The sequence below is a fragment of the Macrotis lagotis genome, chromosome 8, assembly GCF_037893015.1.
Source record: "Macrotis lagotis isolate mMagLag1 chromosome 8, bilby.v1.9.chrom.fasta, whole genome shotgun sequence".
NCBI lineage: Eukaryota > Metazoa > Chordata > Mammalia > Peramelemorphia > Peramelidae > Macrotis > Macrotis lagotis.
The window spans coordinates 100,493,460-100,517,491 of record NC_133665.1 but is presented as its reverse complement, the minus strand read 5'-3'; the positions used below and the strand labels follow the sequence as shown (position 1 = coordinate 100,517,491).

Sequence of the window (24,032 nt, the reverse complement as noted above, 5' to 3'; positions counted from 1 at the left end):
CTTCCCACCCCCACCCCCATGCATAGTCATGAGAATCATAAGAGAAATGTGCAAGCTGGATGGGACCTTGGAAGTCATCAGTCCAAACAATTTACTTTGCAGAGGAGACTGAAGAGCAGAGAAGGGAAGAAATGAACTGCCTTGGTAGGGAATGAGTTCCCCATCATTGGAGTTCTTCAAATAGAGGCTAGATGAGAATTTGACATGAGTATTATAAAGGGGATTACTGGCCAGGTATAAGTTGAACTAGATGCCCACCGAGGTTCCCTCCAAATCAAAGATCCTATTAGAAGAAAATACTTGTTTCTTTGCTCCAGCATGAACCCCAGCCCTAGTCAACAACTGGTTCCTACTTCAGGTCACAGACAGAAATGTAGTACATCACAGGTTAACCCCAACCCTGGTCATCAACTGAAGCTTGACCCTGGTAACTGATTGACCTCCAACCTTATTCACTCTAACTCTGGTCACAGACCAACTTTCAAACTCCTCTGGCCTTATTAGTCTTGTCCAGTCAGAAAAGTCTCACTCTCCCTCATCCTACCATGTACCATGGTACATCTTATCTGTTCATTTCCATTTATCCAGATCATTCTTCCAGATGCTACCATTCCAAGTCATAGTACTTTTTTTCTCTATTCATTCTGCAATTCTCAGAATTTCTGCAGCATTTATTATCAATAATATGTCTGAGTTTTCGATTCCTCACTGTTCCACTGTTCTCTAATTGTTTCATAAAATCCTAGACTCTCAGAGTTGGAAGGGACCTCAAGGGATCAGCAAGATTAACACCTGCTTAAACAGGAACCCTTCTACAACATCTTTGACCAATGGACTTCCAAATTCTGTTGGAAGAATTCCAGTGATGTGGGGCTTACTACTGCTCCATTTCAAGACAGCTATAATTTTTAGGAAATTTGATCTGACATTCCTAGTACAGTGCCTCGCATGAAGCAGGCACTTAATAAATGTTTGTGAAATTGAACTTTGTTGAGCCAAAATCTACTTCTCTGTCACTTCTACCATTACTCCTAATCCTTACCTTTGGGACCAAGCAGAGGAAGTCTCTTTAAATGACAGTCTTTAGATATTTTAAATTTGTGGTCTTCCCCTGCCCCTGTAGTTTTTTTTCTCAAGTTAAAAATTCCCAATTCTTCCAACTGCTTCTCATATGGAATGGCCTCCAGGCCTTTTGCTATTCCAGTCACCCTCTCGAGGATTCATATAGTCTCATTCCATCCCACTTCTGTCTTTTAAGTTATCCATCCTAGCTTCATGTCATCTGTACATAAGTTTGCCATACATGTCTTCTTCTAATTCTTCTTTCTTAATTGGTATAGCTATTCCTTCCAATGACACAGATTACCCTCCTTCCTCACCTCAGTAATGGCCATGGCTGAAAAAAATCATCCTCTCTCTTGACCAACCTTCTAGGGATGACTCTCTCTGAGTTTTGATAGGCTTATCCTTGAATGACAGATACACAGTCAGTCTTTGAGCTGTCCTTAAAGACTTTCCAGCTTGGTAGAAAATGAGCCCTTATCAGATTTCAGACAACAAGGGAGGACTCAAGTGACTGATTTTTCTTCTAAGACGTTGGCCAATATATATTTAATAAAGCAAAATCAATGACAACCCTTGGAGTACACTGACATACCTCTTTCCATGCTGACATTGAATCAGAGAATCTACAGTTTGCAATATAAATATTCCACCAGTTATGTATCTTCTTAATAGTACAACTCATCCAGCATTTCTTCACCTTACCTACAAATATAGTGAGTGACTTTGTAAATGCTTTGTTAAGACCAATATGAATTCTATATGAAATTCCTCCAAACTACCACTCTATATAACTTCATGTAAAAAAATTAGTCTGGCATAACTTGCTCTTGGTGAACCTATACTGACTTCTGATCATCACCTTTTTCTTTTCTGAGTGGCAAAATTATTTACTTAGTAATGTCTTCTAAAATTTGATTGTAGAGTCAAGGTTAAATCCACAGGCCTATACTTTCCAAAATCTATCCCTCCTCATCACCATTTCTCTGGTAAGAAAATCAAGATACCATGTACTTACTTACAGTCTTCTGATACCTCTCCATGATTTCTCAGCTATTATTGACAACAGTTCCAGAATCACATTTGTGGGTTTTTCAGCACCATCCATGGGGTATAATTCTTCTAAACCTGGGAACTTCATCTCAAGAATTACAAAATTTGAGAATTAGGGACACCAAAGGCTACCGTGATCAACTGGGCCCTGAACACAAAACACATCTACAACATCATGAAAAAAATGGTCATCCAGCTTCCATTTAAAAGCCGCCAGGAATTTCCTAATTCCCAAGGCAGTCGTTTAACTTTTACAAAGTTCCAAGTGGCAAACTACAATTTTTCAATGCCCTTCTTAAAATATGCGGCCAATACTCTAGGTGTGGTCTAGGATAGGAGAACTAATATCTTGGATACTGGTCTTCTCAATGCAGCATATAAGAATATTAGTCTTTTTTCTATATCACACTCACATTGCGCTTACAATCCCCCTCAAAAAATCAGATCTTTTCAAATGTGTCCCGAGTCTACCCGGTTGTGGTCTCCCTCTTAGTTATCCTTGGCTACATAGTATTATTGGAGTAGTCATTTATTCAAATTTATAGCTTGGAATCCCCCTAAATTTACTTCTTTATAGCAAACGAAGCCAGCTGATATAAGAATTCAAAATAAAAGGAACCTAAAAAAACAATATCAGGAAATAAGAAATTCAATCAGTCATTAAACATTTTTGACATTCATTACAAAATGACTGTCACCCTTACTGATAATCTCCCAGGAGTGCCAGTTGACTTCTGTCTCCCAAACACAAGAGAAGGACATATTAGTTCATTCAGAGAAACTCTTCATAGTGGAAGTCTTAGGAATGATAACTATTCTCCATGGCACCTAAAGGACAATGTAAAGGTCACTGTTGATTTATTTCAGTCCAGTTGGGAGAGATGATAATACAGTGTTTGGATTACAAAAATCACTTAATGTCAGAGCTGGAAGAGACAATAAATTCTATTTAACTTAATGCCCCCACTTTATAGATAATGAAATTGAGACTCATAGAAGGGAAGGGACTTGCCCAAGATCACACAGGTAGTAAAGTAAACCAAGACCCAAATCCAGGTCTTCTGACTTTCATTTCAGTGCACTTTCCATTGTACACAATACCACTCAACACCTATGTTGCTTCTCTTACCTCTGTCAAGGAGAATAATAATCTTTGGACTTAAAAAGAGTAAATAAAAATAACTAAGAGTGATCAGGTCCCATCAACACTTCTGAGAGATAAAAACCCCTTCTAGCACTTTCTTCAAGGCTATCAGCATAAATTTTCATGTAATCTCCCCCATTATATAGTGAGGTCTCTAAAAGCAAGTATTTTATCTTTATCATATCTTCCTTCTCAAATTGGATTGTGGTCAAAGGGCGTTTGAAAATCTATCAAGGAGGAAGAAAATGAAGATCTGAAAAATAAAATTTGATTTAAAAAATCTATCACACTTGAATGAGACTTCTAACAGACATTTAGTAATATTCATTCCCCCTGGGTATGATATCTTGCCTCTGTGCCATCTTGGTGAACATATCTTCCATAGACTCCGTCTGGTCTGTGTTATATTCTGGGTCATTACCTCACTTCTTTTTCTCTGTTTCTTCTATTTCTATCTCCTTTTATCCTCACCCAAATGCTTCCCCACTACGTGTCTCAGGTTTACTGAGGTCCAAACATGTGTATGTGTGGACACACCCAGACACACACATACACACACATACAAGAGTGCTTCATTGCTCCTTTCTTCAAGCTTTTGAGACAAAGAACATAGAGATCACTGCATTCAGATTTTACTGTTAGGGAAACTGAGACTTAGAAAGAAGTGACTTGCTAGGATCACAGAGCTAGTTGACAACAAAGTCAAAATTCAAACCTTAGGTGTTCTGGCTCAAACTGCAATGCATTTTGTAAATATGACATTCTACCTCTCCTCAGTTCTCTGTCCAGTCTCAGTATTCCCTACCCACTAATAATGGTTTCAGAGTTTGGCTTAAAATGGAAAGAGCCTCATGGGATGTAGTGAATTCCCTATTATTAGAATTGTACTTCAATCTGAACAATCACTTATAGTATGTAAATGGGATGTCAGTTCAAGTGTGAATTGGATTTGATGACATCTGAGGTCTTTTCTGGCTTTAAATCTTTGATATTATAAACCAAGAAAATCCTCCAAGTGAGGTTGTATTTGGGTACAGTCATGAGAGCAGATCATTTTCCTGTCTAGAATCATTCCTAGTCAATTCAATTCAACAAACATGTATTAACCCCTTTCTGGTACAAGTCTTCCACTAGAATTCTCCTATCTTCACTATTACCGTGAAAGACACAATGAGCAATGTTGTGTAGTCAAAGGAGCTTTGAATGTGGAATTTGAAGACCAAGCTTTTCAAATCTTGGCTCCACCATTTAATACCTGCATTACTCTGGTCAAGTCCCTTCTCCTCTCTGAAACTCAGTTTCCTTATATAGATAATAACAATAATAAGTATAATAATGATAAAATATGAAGGAGTTGTGTTAGATAATTTGTAAGGTTACTTCCAATTATAAATCCTATAATTTTATGATTGATGGTAGATCTAGTGAGTCCTATCCAACAGGAAAATTTCAAATAGAAGTCAAAGATTGACTGAATGTGTCCTCAGAAAACCAATAAAGCTAAGAGGAGAGAAGTTTCACAGCAGAGGTCAGTCACCAGAGGTCAAAGCTCTTTTGCCAACAGTAACTCAAGGAAATTGCTGTTGGAATGATTTGAATTTTGTGTTATTGGAGAAGGGACTCACAGGAATGAAATCAGAGATGCTCAGAGAATTGATCTTGACAGTTGACTTGCCCCTAAACCAGCATGACTTGGAGGACAGAACCTTTTTTGATCCTAAAGTCAACACTCTAGGGCACTGATGTCCTGAGTAGAATCTCATGTAGTTCATCATATCTAAGCAGATTTCGGCCATGCGTCACTTTACTCCATAGCCATTTTCTGTCCGGCCATCTTGCTTCCCTTTCCAGTTCTGGAATCGTAATTGCCTTTGCCAACAGAAAGTATGTATTGCTCTACTCTCCTATGACTCCATTCCTACAACTTTTCAAGCGCAAATACCCTTCCTTGGCCACCACTCCCCTAAATAGGTTATCTTCTCCTATAGAAAGTAAAACCCTCGAGGGCAGCGATTGTCTGTATTTTTTATCCCTAGACTCTAGCTCAGTGCTTAGAACTCAATAACTGCTTATTCATCATTTAGCTCATTCAGATCCATGGCACCAACTATGTTCAAAGTACTGGTTCATTTGTAGACTGTGCAATGCATATCTCAACACAAACTTAGGATGTGGCTTCAGACACATATCAGAAACATGAACCCCAGAATTATCATAACTTGATTTAACCCCACTATCAGGGATCCCCAAAGTTATTATGGAAGAACATGTTCAGCACTAGGAATGTGAGGCAGGAATCCCTGTTATATTGTTGGATCATAATAGCAACTGGTGTTTATAAAGTACTTTATGGGTCACAAAGCAACTTAAATATATAATCTCATTTGCTTCATATGACAACTAGGCAAGAGAGGCTCTACACTATTAATATTCTTTTTTGTTTGTTTTTTGCAAGGCAAACGGGGTTAAGTGGCTTGCCCAAGGCCACACAGCTAGGTAATTAATAACTGTCTGAGGCCAGATTTGAACCCAGGTACTCCTGACTCCAGGGCCAGTGCTTTATCCACTGTGCCACCTAGCCACCCCTACTATTAATATTCTTATAACAGCTAAAGAAACTGGAATTGGGGGAGGTTAAAGGATTCCACGCAGTCATACAGTAACTAACACAAACATGATTCGAGTCCTGAACTCTTCTGACTCACAGTACCATGATCAGACTTATGAGGTATAATACTGAGAAGTCCATCTACTCTAACCCCCTTATTTTACAGACGAACAATCTGAGGCTGACAGAAGTGTCTTGACCAGGTGATACAGGCAACAAATAGAAGAGCCAAGGATGAAACCTAGATCTTCTATCTCCAAATCCAAGGCCCTTTAAAATTCATTGTGCTCTAGATTCCAATGGGAGGTGAATGGGGAAAATGAAAACTTTGGTCATCCTTAGGAACTGGGTCTTTACTGAACTCTTGATCATTTTATCCTGATAAAAGACTGATATTTCTCTCTTCCAAACTCTGTAAAATTCAGGTCATCCATTTTCACTTAAGCAGTGTTACAACAAAACCATATTCCAGACTATACAAGACCATTCCTTCAACTGAGTCATGTCCCATTCCCTCCAATAAACTTTCTTCCCTCTCATGGGTCATATATCCTTTCCACTGAGTCCAGATTCCTTCCCAGGGCCCCCATATTCCTCAAAGAGCCCATTTCTGGTCCTTCATCTTATATATAATACAAAGAGTCTCAAGCTAAGAATCAGATCTGAGTTCTAGTTCCAATTCTCTCATTAACTAGATATATGACCCTGAATGAGTAATTTTTGTCTCTCTAGGGTTCAGTTTCCTAATTCTTAAATAATGGGAAGGCAGGAGATTGTATCACTTCATCTCTAAGTCATCTCAGAAAATCTCAAATTCTCCCCTCTCCTTTCTCATCTTGTGACCTAAGCTTAGAACCTTATCATCCCTGTCTTTACCAAAAAAAATTACAGAAGGCCACGCCTCCTCTGGATCTTTCCTTTTTTTCTGCCTACAAGAGATATCTCAGTGGAGGGAATTGAGGAAAGAGGACTTTCAAATAATAGAGTTGAGCTCCCTATGCTCAAGGACCTAGCCCTCCAGGTTCCTGCCTTTTCAATGGTCTATGTCTGAGGACCTAGACTGAAAATAAAAATAAAAATAAAGAGAACCAGGACAACTTTGTCCTGTTATGTACCTGCTTCTCAGATCCCACAGCCCCTCTACCCACATAAGTACCCAAGCTAGTCTTGTAGACAAGGGAAAAAAGAGAAAGATATAGGGAAAGAAAAAAGTGAGAAACGGGAAGAGAAAAAGAGGATGCTTGGGAAGAAGAGAAGGAAATGAGGAAGAAAATAGATAAAGGAAATCAAGGGGAAGAAAAAGAATAGGGAGAAAAGATTTCAGAGGGAGAAGAGAGAAAAGAGAGAAAGAAGAAGAGAGGGCAAACCAGGAAAAAAAGCAAAATAAAGAGAGGAAGGGAGAGAGAAGAGAGGAAAGGGGGAGAGGGGAAGGGGAGAAGGGGAGAGGGGGAGAGAGAGAGAGAGAGAGAGAGAGAGAGAGAGAGAGAGAGAGAGAGAATGAATCACATCCAGAGAGTCGAGAGAGAGAGAGAGAGAGAGAGAGAGAGAGAGAGAGAGAGAGAGAGAGATTTCTGGCTTTACCAGGAAACCTTGCTCTGGCCCTGGAAAGAGGGGCCTTTTCATGAAGGAACTGAAGGCACCTATTCAGACGCTGAGGGGCTGTTGCAATTAGAAGGGAAAAAAATTAACCCAATAGCAATTTCATGGGAAAAAAAAATAATAAAGCGAGTCGTCTGGAGCCCCCACCTTCGGGGTGAGCTGCGGAAGGACTAAAGGGGAGACTGATGAAAGAACTGAGGGACACACTAAGGATTATGGACGTGTAGCCCCATTCTCTGGGGCCACGTAATCCCGGGAACAGGGGCGTCATCCCTCCGTATTCTGGCTAACTTTCCCCTCCCCAATCATTCTCTTCTTTTCAAGGATCCAAAACTTGAAGTGTGGAGGCGTGGAATCGGGGAAAGAAAAGGACCAACTCAGCCCCTCTCCCCCAAGCCAATCCCTGGGCCACCGGGGGATATGAATGAACCGGTCCCGAGGGGATGGTGGGCTAAATAGGCTGGACCTCCGCAGCATCCAGCACACATACAGACTGGGGAAGGACCCTTGGGCTGAGTTCGGAGGGGATTGGGGTGGGGGTGGGGGTGCTCGTGGCGTCCCCCTCCGGGTCCTATAACCTGGGACTCCAGGGCTCCTCCCCCAATTCCTCCCTCCTCCTCCTCCTCTCCCCCCTCCCCTCCCTGTAAACACTGTCAGAGTCCTGTTCCGGGCCGGAGTAGCTGGGTAGCGAAGGAGGGAACCGGAGGGAAAGACAGCGAGAAAGGGAGAGAGAGAAAGAGGGAGGGAGCAAAAAGAGACGGGAAGCCCGATTACCGAGAGAGCCAGAGACAGCCAGAGACAGCCAGAGACAGCCTGGAAAGAGGGAAAGGAGGCCAAGGACCAGGGGAGTGGGGTGGCCGAGGTGGGGAGGAGCAGGAGGAGGGCGGGGGCAGGGAAGGGGGGAGGAAGGGGCCCCGGCGCCCGATGAAGTCCCCCCGAGATCGCGGACGGGGCGCTGTCCTCGGGGGGCCGTCGGGGGGTCCCCGACATCCATGGCAAAGCGGGGCCCGAGGCTACCGGCTCAGAGTAAGTGCTAGTGTGTGCATTTGTGCGGAGTGTGCGGAGTGTCCGTAGCGGGAGGGTGGAGTGGCTGTGCAGGGAGCTCGGGGGCAGGGCAGAGGGGGAGCCCAGCAGCAAGCCCCCCCGCCCCCCAGGGCCCGCTCCCTCGCCTTGCCCCGGACGCCGCCGTCCTGGGGCAGCCTGCTGGCGGAGCAGTCCCCGGGGCCCAGAGTCCGCCCTTCTCCCGCTGGGCTTCGGGGCGTTTGGGGCAACTTGCAGATATTTTCGGGGGGATGGGGTTGGAGCGAGATAGACGGGGAGAGACTGAGGAGAGACAGAGGAGAGAGGGAGAGGCAGGAGAGAGAGGAGAGAGACAGGAGAGAGACAGGAGAGAGAGAGAGAGAGAGAGAGAGAGAGAAGAGAGACAGACAGAAGAGAGGAGAGAGGGAAGAGACAGAAGAGACAGAGAAGAGGGGGAGAAACAGGAGAGAGATTCAGTTGAGACAGAAGAGAGGGAGAGACTGAGGAGAGACAAGAGACTAAGAAGAGACAGAGTAGAGAGGGAGAGACAGAACAGACAGAGAAGAGAGGGAGAGACAGAAGAGACAGAGAAGAGAGGGAGAGACAGAACAGACAGAGAAGAGAGGGAGAGACAGAAGAGACAGAGAAGAGAGGGAGAGACAGAAGAGACAGAGAAGAGGGAGAGACAGAAGAGACAGAGAAGAGAGGGAGAGACAGAACAGACAGAGAAGAGGGAGAGACAGAAGAGACAGAGAAGAGAGGGAGAGACAGAAGAGGGAGAGGCTGAGAGGAGAGGGAAGAAATGAGAAGAACCAGATGGGAAAAGACAACTAAAGAAGGAGAAAGGGAGAGGGGACATAAGGAGAGGCCCAAAGGGCTGGGAGGAGGAGAACGCCTGGAGGAAGGCAGAGAAAACCGGAGGAAAAGACTTAAGGAGACTGAGAGGGAAAGAGACAGAAAGACGGGTAGACTGAGGCGGAAGGGAGAGAGAGAGAGAGAGGCTGGGCCGGACAGGCAGCCTGTGCGAGGGGGCTGGGGGAAGGAGGGGAAGCAGATCCTGGGCCCAGAGACTGGAAAGGAGGGAATGAGAGGGAAGCCGCCGCCGGGCCGGCGGGCCAGGCCTGGGAGGGGAGGGAAGGGCTGGGAGCAGAGGGGCCGGGGCTGGGGCCGCGAGCTGGCGGCCGCCGGCCTCCGACTACTGGAGCTTTGAGCGCTATTGCAAAGTTAAACAAGACTCCCCCCCCGCCCGGGCGCAGCCCCTTCCCCCCCAGCGGCCAGGCGCTGTTCAAGCTGCAGGGAAACCGCGTCCCCACAGCCCCCATCCTCGCCCTCCCCTCCGCTGTCTCCTCGGCGCTCTCTTTCCCCCCTTCCCTAGAAACCTGGAAAAGATAAAATTACCAGATCTAAAAATACACCCGGACTTGGGCGACCACCCCTCACCCAGCCCCGCCCACTCCCCCTCCTCAGCCCCCCCGCCCCCTCCGAACCACTCCTCCTCCCCCACCCCGCCTGACCACTCCCCCTCCCCATCCCCCTGCCACCCCCTCCCCGTCCCCATCCCCTTCTCAGCCCCGGCCCCCTCTACACCCCCACGTGCCGGCTCCCACACCCCTCCACGCTCACAGACCGGGAGACCGGCATCCACACCCCCAGGCCCACGTCGCCCCCCCGGGGCGCGCCCCCCTCCCGCCGCCCCCTCCCCACCGCACCCCACCTCCCGAGCGTCGGACCAAACCGCGGCTCGAACTTCCCATTACGGGGAGGGGGGCCGGGGGCGGGGCCGGGGGAGCAGCGCGGCGCGGACATATGGATGTGATTTCCCCGCTCCGAGGCAGATGCCCGAGCCGCCGAGCCAGCGCGCCGCGCTCCCCCGGCTCTCCGGCCCGCGCGCTCCCCTGGCACATGGAGCCAGCGCCGGGCTCCGGGGCTGCGCGGAGCCTCGGCAGGGGACGTCCGGAGCCGCGGGGCCGCCGCGCAGCCTAGCTCCGGCCAGGAGCCCCCGGAGAGCCGGAGGGAAGAGGGCCGAGGGAGAGGAGAGGGGGCCGGGGGCGCCGAGACGCCGCCTGCGCCCCCTCGGCTGACCCGCCGGCCTTCCCTTCTCTCCTGCCCCGCCCGGCCCGGCCCGGCCCGGCCCGCTCTGTCCCCAGCCCCGCTGGACTCGGCCCTAGGGATCGGCGGCGATGGGAGCGCCCCGGATCTCGCACAGCCTCGCCTTGCTCCTCTGCTGCTCCGTCCTCAGCTCCGTCTACGCACTGGTGAGTGGCGCGGGCACCCCTGCGGACCTTCCTCGGCCCCGGGAGGGGTGGGGGCAGGAGGGGAGCGGGCTCCTCTAGGGAAGGGGTCTCCTGGGGTTTGCAGTCACCTCGATCCTAGCCCAGAGGTAGACGTCGTGGATGAGAAGAAACCCGAGGCAAATACGGGGAATCGGAGAGGGGGGGATCGTGCAGGGTGAAGAGGTCAGTTCCTAGGAAAAGGAGCTGACCTGGAGAGGGACAAGGAGAAGAGCTGGGGAGGGACAAGGAGAAGAGCTGGGGAGTTCTTTAGAACTGGGGGAAACAGAATCGAAGGCTTCCTTCAGGAGAACTTGATGGCCTCGACTTTAAGACTCCCGTCTCCCTTGGCAGTCAGCTACCTAAGGGTCCCCCAAAGGTCCAGAGATATTGATGACTGGAATGATGAGTTCTCTCAGAAGCTGTGGACTTCTCTAAAGGGTCCCTCCCAGGGCTTTTCGGGAGCCTCGTTTCTAGACATTCTAGGTATCCTTACTATTACAGTGTTTCCTAAACTAACCTTGATGAGTCTATTTTGAAGGGTTGCCCCAGGAGCCCTTGGTTATTCTGTGTTTAGGGTTCCGTTTCCAGGAATTCTTGTGAGCTCCATGTCTAAGGAGGTTAAGACCTCCCTTAAAGGTCTTTGATGGATCTGTGTTCAGGTTTCCCTCCTCAAAGGAGTTCGTGTTCTCTGTGTTTCGGGGTCCCTCTTCCAGCATTCCTGGGTAGCTGTCTAAATCTTCCTGGAGCGCTTGGCAGATCTCTATTTGGAGGTGGACCACAGGAGTCCTTAGCTATTATATGTTTAGCAGATCCCCCCAGAAATTTTTGGTTACTTCTTCTAGAAGTCCCTTTGGGGGGCCCTGTGTCTAAGGGGTCCTTCTCAGGGTTTCTTGCCGCAATACATTTAGATCTTCTCCTTAAAGACAGTTGGCAGATGCGTCAGACTCCTCTCTCCTAGGAGCTCTGTGTTGAAGCTTCCCTTTAGCTGGAACTAAAAACTTCCTATTGAAACGTTGTCTCCCCCCCAACCCCACCCTCAACCCAAGTCCTTTAATTGTTCTGTTTTTACTAGTACTTCTAAGCTTTGTTCTATAGGGTCCCTTGAAATCTCCAGGAAGTCCACTTTAGGCTTTCCCACCATGCACATAGTCCCAGCTAGCAAGAGTATGGCATCGTAAGGTATTTCAGCCCTCCTAGTACTCAGAGAGGTTGTCCATGGGTGGCATCAGTAGGACCATAAATGACTTAAGAGACAGTCTCCCTCAGAAGGAACACAATCCCTTCTCCAAGTTCCCTTAAGCATCTATCTCCGAGCTCCTGAGAGTTGCTTGCTCTAAATGGGACCTCAAGTAAGTGAGGTGACAAATCTCAAGGAGCAGGATTAGTGCCTAGTCTATGGGCAGAAAAAATAATGGGAGAGACAGATTGAAATAGAAGGCAGAGGGATGGAGAAAAATAAAATGAAGATGGAACTAAATGAAGAATGGGACAGAAAGCTTGGGACAGTAAAAAAAGAGGGACAAGAAGAGATATTAAAGAAGAGACAGGAGATCAATACAGTAAGGAAGGGATAGGGAAGGAGAGATGGAGAAATGAGGGAAAGACAGGGAAAGGCAGAGGGATAGTGGCCGAGAGAAAAAGGGAGAGAATCGAAAGGGAGAGTCTTTTTTTAAAACTACATCACAGACATGCCTCTAAATCTCACCAGAAGAAAGGCTGGGGAAATTTTTTAAAAAGGATTCCTGCTGGGGTAACATATGATCTATTCTAGAAGAAAAGAGGAGGCCAAACTGGCTGCTTTCTAGGTCCCTTCCAGTTTTAAATTCTGTAATCCTATGATCTGGAAAGTCCTTTCCAGATTAGAGATTCTAAAATTCTATGAGCCTGATCCCATTACTTAGGCTCCCATGGTGAGATGCCATGAAAACCATATAGCTAGTTTTTTTATGTCATCTTCCCATTTCATGAGATCAAAAATATTATAGGACTCAGAGTTGATAAAAACTTAGGAGTCTAGTTGAACCCCATCATTTCTCAGATGAGGAAGCTAAAGCCAAGAGAGGGAAATTACTGGCCAAAGACCAGTGTTTCAGGGTAGAGACTCCCTCACTCAATATCTCCTTCATCAGGAGTGCCTAGTGGTCCACCTTCCCCCTACTTCACAACTACACTATACCTAAGTAATTTGTTCTCTTCTCTCCCCCATTCTGGGACATAGCTTCACTCTCCCCACCCTAAGCCATCAAAAATGAAGTGTCCTACTAAGCCTTTTGCTAATAATAATCATAATTGTAATAATTCATAGATCATTAGAACTTGGGGACTGCAATCATTGTGGTGAATGGAGTTCCTGAGAAAATATTTCCTATAAGAGGGTGATCCATAGTTCCTGGAGTCAACAGACCTGGGTCAAAGAGCCTCAGATGCCAACTGTCAATAACAAGTCTCACCATAGGAAACTTACTTCCTTTCTATAAGCCTCAGTTTCTTCATCTTAAAAATGAGAGTCAATGATAAAATAATCCAATTTGAAGGATCTATCATTCGGTGATTTCAGAGATAGTGACCTTTTTCCCCTCTTCTGTTTCAATTGCACATATATATATATATAATTTCATATTAAATATATAATTATATATGTATCAGCTCTGTGATTTATCTGTAATAATAACTTACATTTAAATTGCTCTCCCATACCCTGCTTGTGAGCCAGAAGCACAGCTAGCCCCAGAGGGCATCTGGACTTGAGGACTGGGGTGTAGTCTCCTAGCTATCCTTGGGCTGGTGAAAGGAGGTAGAAGTCAGATTCTCATTTGGAAGAATAGGGTCCCAGCCCCAGTCTGTCTGTCCCCCAGGTCCAAGCCTGAGCCATAGCCTGCTTGGTTTTCTGCTCAGTCTCAAGAGACTGATGACTAGGGCATGTTGGATTTCACACCTTTAGAGGGAAACTAGTGGGAAGAAGAGCATTATTAAGTCCTCCTTTCAGAGTGTGAGTGTCAGATGTGTTGGTATGAGATTGTATAAGGGTCTGTGTACATTACATTACATTACACATACACATATATGGGTATGTGCACATACGTGTGTATGTGTGTACACATGTGTGAGTAGGTATTGCATACCTATGTTTGCATATTTATTATCTCTCTGATGATGAAAATGTATGTCTCTATGCATAAATGTGAATGAATATGTGAGTATTTGTGTGTTCAATTGTTTGTTAGAGATATGATGTATCAAAATTCATATGTATGTGTGAATGTGCTTGTATCTGTGTGTCCAAGTACGGAATATATCTCCTCTGTGTGTGTGTGTGTGTGTGTGTGTGTGTAGAAGAGGGCAAGATGAGATGGAGGGTGAAGAGAGAATGGAAAGAGAAAAAGAGAGAAAGGAAAGAAAGGAGAGAAAAGAAGGGAGAGAGAAGCAAGATAGGGAGGAGAAAGAAAGAAAAGAGAAGAGAGGAAAAGAGAGAGAGAGAGAGATTTGGAGGAAATGACATTCAATGTCTGAACAAAGTTACAGGACTATATGATATGATATATAAGTGTGACAAAAATATGAATCTTAGGGTCAGTGGATTTTAATGTGGGTGAGAATTTGTTTTTAAATGAAAATTATTTGAGAGAAGTTTAAAATATCCTCAACTGCATAGGTGGGAGTCTATGAGGCATCAAAGCTAGAGTGGGATCGATCCAAGGCATAGTAGATAGGAACTATACCTGGGTTATCAGACCTGGGTTCAAATGAAAACTTTCCCCCTTAGTACTTGTGTTATTTCATCAAGTCATTTCACTTATTTTGGGCTCAGTTTCCTCATTGGTAAAATGAAGGGGTTTGGTTGAGGTTTTCTCTAAGATCCCTTCTAGTCTAAGAAAGGGACTTTCAGTTCCCTCTGACTAATTTAATTCAGTTCCCTCTGCTAATTTAAGGTTCATATTGTAGGAAGGACCAGCAGGCTCTTGAGTCCCCAGTGGTCCTCCCAATCACCAATGTTCATAACTGATATGTGTGTGTGTGTGTGATGTTTTCCATATATTATCTCACTGGAAGACAGTACTGCAGACATCCTCAGCATTTTACAAGTGAGGAAAGGTGATTAGATTCTAAGTGACAAGGGCTTAATGTTGGGACTGAGGATTTTGTGAAGTAACAAAAGGATCTCAAAGAATGAGTTGAAGGTTCAGTGAAGAAAACAAAGGCTTAATGAGAGGAACGGGGCTCAGGTTTTGGTTAGATAGTGTGAAAAAAGCCTGAAGTCATGGGGTTGGGGGCTCAGTGGCGGCATTGAAGAGATCAATGCTTAATGAGAAAAAGAATAATCCATATAGGGAATGGGGAACTCCATAGAAGGATGAGGAACCCAGTGAAGGAATAGGGGCTCTGTCAATGCAGAATTCAATTTGAGGATTGGGAGATTATAGTCTGTCCCACTATTATCAGTTTTCTGTGCCCAAAGAGATCTCCTTTCTTCCTTTCCCTTCTTTCACCAGCTATCACTTCATCCATTTCTGGCCATCTACCAGGGGTCTGAGCCCTGAGTGAGAGTCTGGCCAACTTCCAACTTTCCTCTTGCTGAGTTCAGTCTGTACCGTCCTTCCCATGTCAGGGATCAATCAAGATTATTTTCTCTACAACAGACTCATCAGCTTTGTATAAGTCACAAACACTGATGGATTATTTAACTCTCCAGCCAAGTCGAGGACTGCTCATCTTTTAGGGCAGAATGGAGACAGAAGAGATACAAAAAGCTGCCACTAGACGCCACTCTGCCTCATCTCCCCTTCCCATCAGTGGGACTTGGCTCTAGCAATGAGGGTGGGTCACAGAGTCAGGCAGGCTTTCCCTCCTAGACTCCTTTGGAACTCATTCACTCCCTGAGGTTTTTGAAATAACAAGTAAGGAAGGCTAGGGCACAATCAGTGGCTGGGATAAAGGCTTAGTTTTTACTTGGGTTAGAACTTATTCTGACTAGATTAGGGAGATGGCAAGTGTGAAGAACAGCTCCAGCTCTCTGGGAGATCCTGATCAGATTAGGAGAGCAAGGCAGGCATCTTAAACACAAAAATAAAAAGAGTTTCAATCCAACCTCCCATCAGTATAAAGGAGTTTGCCCATGCAAATTCCTTTATAGACATAAAGGTAGAAAGTAAATAGGGTTTGGTGGGTTCCATTAAGGAGATCCTCCTGGAGGAAGTCTTCTGTGAGATGACTATGAGCTCTCAAAGGCTGAAAAGACCATATTAGATAGTATAAAAGTAGGAACTTGTGATAAGAGGAAAGAATGAATGATCACATTTTTTTTTCCTAGATTAGAGAATCAATATGGAGTGGAGAGAGTCTGGGAAGTGAGGGTAAGGCTTCTTCCCATCCTATTTCCCTGAGCAGCCACTTGATGCTTTCTTAGTTAATATGAGCCATCATAGTAGAAATAGTACTGATCTGAGATTCGCGTCCTGGGTTCTAGTCTTAACCTTGCTACTTTCTTTTACTTGCTGTATAACCTTGGACAAATCATTTCCACTTTTCTGAGCTTAAGTTTTCTTCACTCCAAAATGAAGGAGCTAGTCAGCTTGCTTTCTTCCTTTAGATCACTTTTTTTAAAAGTCCCATTTTTAGAGTTTGAAAGTCTGCAAGGCCCTTCCTTCCCAACAGTCCTGGACAATAGTCTCTTTCCTTCTATATCCCAGAAATTTGACTTAGAGAGGAATAGGTGACTTGCCCAAGTCATACAACTTGTATTACCACTGTGAATCAAACCCAGGTCAAGTCTAGGGCTTTATCCCTTTCAGTCATATGATTAAGACTCAGTCCATAACCTTTCTAGTGTGCCAAAAGCAGATTAAAATATAATTGGGGAATACTTAACAACATAATAAAAATACAGTAAAACATAGATAACATTAGGTTTAAAATTAAGTTAACCTGTTGCCCACAGGGATGTATGGTTCAGTGTCCCTGCCCCCTTCTATTTGAGTTAGATATCACTGCCTACACCAAACTGTCTCTCATATCTGTCCCAAACAATTCAGTGCACAAAGGGCATATCTTCATAGTCAGCTGAATAATTCATGTTTACTTTTTTAAAAAACTGCTCAATCAATATATATTTATCCAGTGAATATTTAATATATATATATATTAGCCTTGCACTCTGGTTTGTTTGTGTTTGTTGCTCTTGTTATTTGGCCCAGTGGGGGAATGTGAGGAGATGAGAAAGTAAAACCTGCCCTTGGGGAGCTCCCAGTCTGTCCAGAGAGAAACCAAGTTCACACAGACACCAAAGTAACTCATAATCCCAAATATTCATGTATTCAGTGATCAAATGGGTGGTGTATACATCCCAGGTGGGCTTCTAGTGTGGGCTGGAGATGAGGGTGGGAAGGGGTCTGGGAAGGTTTCCTGGAGCAACTGAGACTAAAGTTGTACCTTAAATGTGAGAAGAACTTACTGAGAGAGAGAGAAAGAGAGAGAGGAAATTTGAGGCAGATGCTCTGTACAGTGCAAGAATGACCATAGTGGGAGAGTTAGGGAAAACAAAAGAGTATTTGTGAGGAAGCAATCTCAGCCAGAGTGGAGAGTCCAGGTAAGGTCTACAAAGATCTTTCCTTTTCTGTGGGATAGAGAGTAAATATTATCCTCATCTTAAAGATGAAGAAACTGAGGCTCAGGCTGTCTAAGATCTGATTTGGCCAAAATCATGTAACTCATAAGTAGCAAAATTGGAACTTGAATCCAGTTCTTTCTCTAAGATTATATAGTTCTTCCCACTAAAACAAGATAACTCTGCCAATATTGCTAATAATATTATTCTTGGACAGCTCAACTTTTTACTCTCCCTTAAAGATTTAGGTGTTGTATATTAGTGGAAAACATCATCCCTTTAAATAACTCTGTCTCTGGAATGCAGGGTCTGAGGGGGGACAGAGTTGTAGGGGGAGAATGCAATTTCATTAGAAATTTTTTTTTAAAGGAAACTGAATGAACTTTCAGGACTCATATTTTCTTCCCCTTTTCCTATGTTGAGCATTTTCTCAAGATCATTCTTCGTATTTGTATCCTCAATATCCAGTATCAGGGTTAGCACATAGTAGGAGCTTAATTAGTGTTTATTGATTGATTGATTGATTGATTGATCGATTATTTGTTTAAAGACAGCTCCTGGTCCCAGACAAAGAGCTCTGGAAAGGAGCAGCCTAGATCAAAGGTAGATGTGGTCCCAAGAGGCCTGGGAGATCCTATTCAATCATTCTAGGATAATTAGGATGCAGAGCTCAAAATATGACATATGAGCTGTTCTTATTCCACCCTCCTCTGCAGTATAAAAGATAGACTACCTGTTAGGAAGGCCCCAGAATGGGGAAAAAAACAACCCTGTACTTATCAGCTTCTGGAGGTCAGGATAGGGCATGGGAATGGGGCACCTCTGTCTCCTGCCCCATAGCCTCATAAACTCTTAGAGCTAAAAAACGTTAGAGATCATCCAGCTTACCTGGATCATTTTACAAATCGGGAACTTGAAGCCATGAGAGGTTAAGTGATTTGTCAAGGTCATAATACTTGTGAATTGAAGCCGACTCCTAACTCAGAGCTCTCCCCAGCAGCAGGATCCTTGGGTTGCTAGTTTCTCAGTTGACACCTGTACCTTTCCTAAGGTGTGTGTGTGTGTGGGGGGGGAGAAGGATCAACTGACATGGGACAGAAACACTAATGTGGTTGGTATATGGGACAGGGTCTCTCAGACCAGCTGGACCCATTCTCCAGGGGACCTGGTTCCTCATGCTTATCTGTTGTCCTTAATAAAAAGGCAGGAAAGATGCAGGCAGGGAAGGAGATCAAAGAGATAGGGAACCAGCCTCCTCACTCCATCCTGGGCCTTGGACACTGGGTTCAGCTTTCACACTGAGATATATGAAGGCACCTCCATGCTGATGGTCCACAAGTGTTTATTTTTGCTGTCTGTCTTTTCAATAACTATTGATCTCCTTATTCCCTGAATCTGAGCCAAGCTTCCAGCCCAAGCACGCAATGACTCTCTCATAACTACATCAAAGACAAAAATAATGGCAGTGAAGCTATTGATACTCGGGATGTGTCCTCCATTATTGTCTTGCTTTGAAAATCAAAGCAAAGTGTAATTCCACTAAGATCCTACTTTTCTCATCTTAGAGCAATATCACCATAGTGTCATTGCCATCACATTCTCATTTTCTATGTCATCATCACTACCCTTTCTATCATACCCTCATCTACTATTGCATCATCACTATCCTCTCTATCACCATCCTTCCTTGCCATATCACCAACACCTCCCTCTCCATCACCACTCATATCTTCTATATCATTATCACTACCCTCTCTACTACCATCACTACCATCCCTGTCCCCTTCACCATCACTACCCTATCCCTATCCCCCATCACCTCTCTAACACTATCAGCTCATATATCCATCCCTATCACTGTCACATCATCTATCACCCTTACTATCATCATAACTACCTTCTCATTCAGTCACTATCACCATCATTACCTAAAATCATCAACCATCATCCCCATCTCCTCTATCACTATCACCACCCTCTCTGTTACTCTTACATCGCTATCCTCCATCTCTATCCCAATCCCAATCACTCTATCACTGTCACTATCACTAAACTTCTATTAAGATCATCTTTGCCCATTGTGCCAATACAACTTTCCAGTCTGAGTCCCTCACTCAATTGAAGAAACAAGATTATTCCCAGGGGTGGACAATCTTTTGATCTGCTATAGTTTTCTATGGAAAGCAAGGTCCAGTGATGAGGATCATTTCGGAGGATGGTTTATTAGCAGGCAACGAAGGACATGTAGCTGAGGGTACTTTGTGACAGAGAGTAGGAATAAATTACCTAAGACAGAGAGGAGACTGGAGAAAAAGAACTTGAAGTTCAAGAACTTTGTGTAGGAGTCACAAAGGAAAGCAGATGGCCTCCATGAAGTTTGGGGCAGACTCTCCATCTGCCTGATTCAATATTTCCCTTCTTTCTCCTTCAATAATAATAGTAATAACTATCATTTCTATAAAAATGTGAAGTTTAAGGGCAGCTAGGTGGCGCAATTGATAGAGCACCAGCCCTGGAGTCAGGAGTACCTGAGTTCAAATTCGACCTCAGACACTTAATTACCTAGCTATGTGGCCTTGGGCAAGCCACTTAACCCCATTGCCTTGCAAAAACATAAAAAAAAAAAAAAATGTGAAGTTTAGAAAGAACTTTTCTTTCAATGTTGTAAATTGGACAGTGTATTATCCCCATTTTACAGATGAGAAAACTGAGGCTTGGAAAAGGTGGCTTACCTATATCACATAGAAAATAAGTCAGAGGGGCGGCTAGGTGGTGCAGTGGATAGAGCACCGGCCCTGGAGTCAGGAGGACCTGGGTTCAAATCCGGTCTCAGACACTTAATAATTACCTAGCTGTGTGGCCTTGGGCAAGCCACTTAACCCCATTTGCCTTGTAAAAACCTAAAAAAAATAATAATAAGTCAGAGAGCCAGGAGGGTTTTTCGTTTCTAGTTCCAATGCTCTTTCCATCAAATTGTGCTGCCTTCAAGAAGTCTTTACATATGGAAAGGATCTAGGCAGGGGTGGGGGAGAAAGAGATAGTCAGGAAAGTGAAGCTTGTCTCTCTTAGTGTCTCCTCAGCATTGTCACAAATAGTCATAGAGGAAATGGGTAAAAAGAATTGCTGAATTTAGTTAGAGGATTTGAGTACAAATCAAAGTTCAAATTAAATCTCTTAATAGCCATATAACCTCGAGCAAGTCACTTTCTTACAATTATAGATTTAGAGCCAGGAAGGAACATAGAGTCATCTAATCCAACCCCCTACCTTTTTTTCCCAAAGAGATTTTGGACCATGGAGGCTCAACAACTTACCCAAGGTCACAAAGATAGTAATGGGGAGAGATCTGAACCCTGGCTGCTTAACTTTTTAAATATTCTATGCTTCTCTAATCTCCCTGAGCCTCAATTTCTTCCTCTGCAAAAATGAAGGGTTGCACTAGAGTCCCTTCCAGCTCCCATCCCTCCATCCTGGGAAATGTCAATCTGTTTAAAAATAAGATATCCATCTGTCAGTCCTTTACTGAATGTTCATGGCACTCCCTCTAGGGGCAGATTGGAGAGGAAAAGAACTCAAAAGCCTTCAGCAAGGATTTAAGATAGACCTTAGGAAGAACTGCCCAAAGAGGAGTAGGAGGAAGTTCTTTGAGTCTCCTTCCCCATCCTGCCCCAATTCTGGAGTCAAGCATAGATGGCCATAAGCAGCCAAGGATGCTGATCTACCTGGAGGTAAGGGAAGTAGGCATGATGACCTCCAAAAATGAATTCCCAGGACCCGGTTCCCCGGGGGGGGGGGGGGGGGGCAAGTAGGAAATGTGAGAAAGTTGAGATTTCTCTAGAGGATGAGAATTTGTCACCTTCCTGAGAGCTGAGACAGGCATGATATGGAATTTGGCAGTGGGGCTCAAGAGAAGAGGAGGTTAGGGAAAGTCAGCTTTCCTTTTCAAAATCTCAGTGCTTTTCCTACACCCCAGATGCCAGCATTCTCCCAACACCATCCCTCCTTATCATTTAACATCAGTACCGCCTACAAGGACAATATCACTTACCATCACCACCATCATTTGTTTCTTTCCCTCATCGTCATCATCACCTACCACAGTATCACTGGTAATCAATATGCCAGAAGACACATGATTCTCAACTTTCCTCCAACACTTCTCAGTTGTAGGGTCATGAACTAACTTATTCTTTTAACTCAACCTCAGTTTCCTTACCTGCTACATAGATAATACCATTATGTCCTAGCTCACAGCTCAAAGCACTCTTGAGATGTCAGCTATTTTTAATCACCTCTACCAGCATCCTCCTAAATAGTTTCTATTTCTATTGCACTTAAAAGTTTACAAAGCTGCTTCCTAACAATCATTATTTGAGATAGGAGCACAAGCCAATCAATCAATCAACAATTATTTATTAAGCACTTACTATTATCTTCTCCCATTTTACCATTGAGCAGCCTGATGCTGAGAGGTTATTTATCCAAGGCAAGATTTGAACCTAGCCATGAGGGTGTACTGATAAATGTTTAACAAGTGGCTTTCCAGGGGAAATAATATAAACATGATATACTTGTATATTTAAACTACATCACTCATATTTTTCTCCATCACTCTCCTGAGTCTAGAAAATCAACAAAACAACAAATCAAGTCCTGGTCTGTAGTGTTTACTGATTTCCCAGGTTTAAATGCTCACACTAAAAATTTAACAACTGGACTCTCAATGAGTTGGGTTCAGCAAACCCCTGGAATCTAGTTCTCCTGACTTCAGTCAGTGCAATAGCACCACACTGGTTCAGAATAAACCACTTTTGGACCTGGGATCAGGAAGACCTGAGTTCAAATACTGCCTCAACCTGTGATCCAGAGTGGGACTCAGCCTCAGTTTCCACATCTTTAAAATGAAGATTCTAATAGCACCCAGGTTAGTTGTGAGAATTAAATAAGGATATATATCAAGAGCACTACAAACCTTAAAAGGCTATGTTAACATGCTGTTATTCCTACTTTTCCTAAGTCCCCCCATTAGCATCAATCCCCTCTTAGCACTCTCATCTCCCATCAAGATGATTACTGTTGCCATCCTCACCTCAGCAGAGGTTCCCCACTCCAAGCTCTGGGGGACAAGGCAAATGAGCACATGTTTTGTTCATTCTTTCCTCTCTGTAGAATTCAGGAGGCCTGGTGCTGGCACTGACCCGGGAGCCAGCAGATCTCTATCTCCTTGGACAGGCCTCTCCTGAGGTTGTAAATAGCTGGTTCCCCTTCTCCCCTTTCCTCCCTCCGCCTTCTCTTTTTCCTTCTTCCCTCCTCACCCTCACCTCCTTCAACTCAAGCCCATAGGGCCTCAGGCAGAGAAAAAAGAAAAGTTGGGCAAAGCAGATGAGTCTGTAGAGCAAGCAGTTAGGGAGGGTTGTTTGTTTGTGTTGGGTGGTAGGACAGTTCACAAACAGCAACTTCCCACCCCTCAGAGAGAGAGACAGAGCTTGGCCTCTGGCAAGGGGGGGAATGCGGTGGGCAGCTGAGGACTTAGATCATATTGCTGGGAAGGAGAGATCACAGTCATTTCCTCTCACCGACACCCACCACCCTTTCTGCCACCATCATCACACTACTACCCCACCCTTTGATCCTCCTTAGCTGGAAATTATGCCACAGTTTGATGGAAAGATCTTTGGTTCTGGAGTCAAGAGACATAAGAACTGAAATCATACTTCTGATACTTAATCTGACTTTAAGTCATTTTTCCTCTATGAACCTCAATTTCTTCACTTGTAAAATGGAGATCATAATATCTTTTCTATCCATCATCTAGAGCTGTTTTATTGTAGATAACTTTGCAAACTTCTAAATGGCTTTCTCTGGGTCCCCATTACCTCTCTTTATGAAGGTCCATAAAGGTTGGGATCATGTCACCTCACTAAGACCAGGGGTCCCCTATGAAAAAGGGCTGTTCCTTAAGAGGTGAGCCCCACAAGTTTTGCCAGCTCACTGAGGTTGCAATGTTTTCACCTTCATGCCACTAAATTCTATGTCTTCACCTCCCAATTAGGAGAGGAGAGCAGGGCACAAAGACAGGAATAGGATTCTGTGACCTCCAGGCAGATGGCCCAGAGAAATCTAACTCTTCTTCCCTCTCCCCAAATCTTACCCCAAGGAGTGGGTGGGAGATAAAATCATAGCTTAGAGATCTTAGACATTATGTAATCCAAGCCCCTTTGTTTTGTAGAAGAGGAAGCAGATTTCCAGAGAAGGGAAATTGCTTCCCCAGAAACCCACAGGTAAAAATTCAAATAACCCGTATTATTTAAAATACAAACTTTAAGTTCAAACACCTTCCTGAAAACATCCCATGTCCACAAGTATTATTATTTCCATTTAAAAGAGAACAAAATTTAGGATTAGAAAGCCAAGGTGACTTGCTCAGGGTCATGGAGTTAATAAGCCTCAAAGCTAACATCTCTCCTGACTTCTTGCTCAACAACCTTCCCATAGCAGAACTGGGAATTAAGCCCAGGTCCTACAAATCAGTGCTCCTAGACCCCCTAGGACTGCTACCCTTCTCTACTATTTTCAGGTCTGCCTTGGCAGGAGGGGAATTTGTGAAGGGTGTGTGGAGCCAAGCTCATGGGACAAGATCTATCAGCATTTTTTCCAGTTCCCTTTCAGTAG

General features: G+C 44.5%; 1 protein-coding gene across 3 annotated transcripts in view; it reads left to right on the top strand.

Moving 5' to 3' along the window:
- The first annotated feature begins 10,637 nt into the window (after window positions 1-10,637).
- Window positions 10,638-24,032, top strand: part of PTH1R (parathyroid hormone 1 receptor) — a 62,479-nt gene continuing 49,084 nt past the window's right edge. For 2 of the 3 annotated variants that reach the window (XM_074197757.1, XM_074197756.1), the window contains exon 1: window positions 10,638-10,741. In XM_074197757.1, the coding sequence (XP_074053858.1) occupies window positions 10,667-10,741 (75 nt within the window). In that variant the 5' untranslated portion in view covers window positions 10,638-10,666. Of the gene's footprint in view, window positions 10,742-20,982; window positions 21,089-24,032 lie in introns of those variants that run through there. The other variant, XM_074197758.1, reaches the window with a different exon arrangement.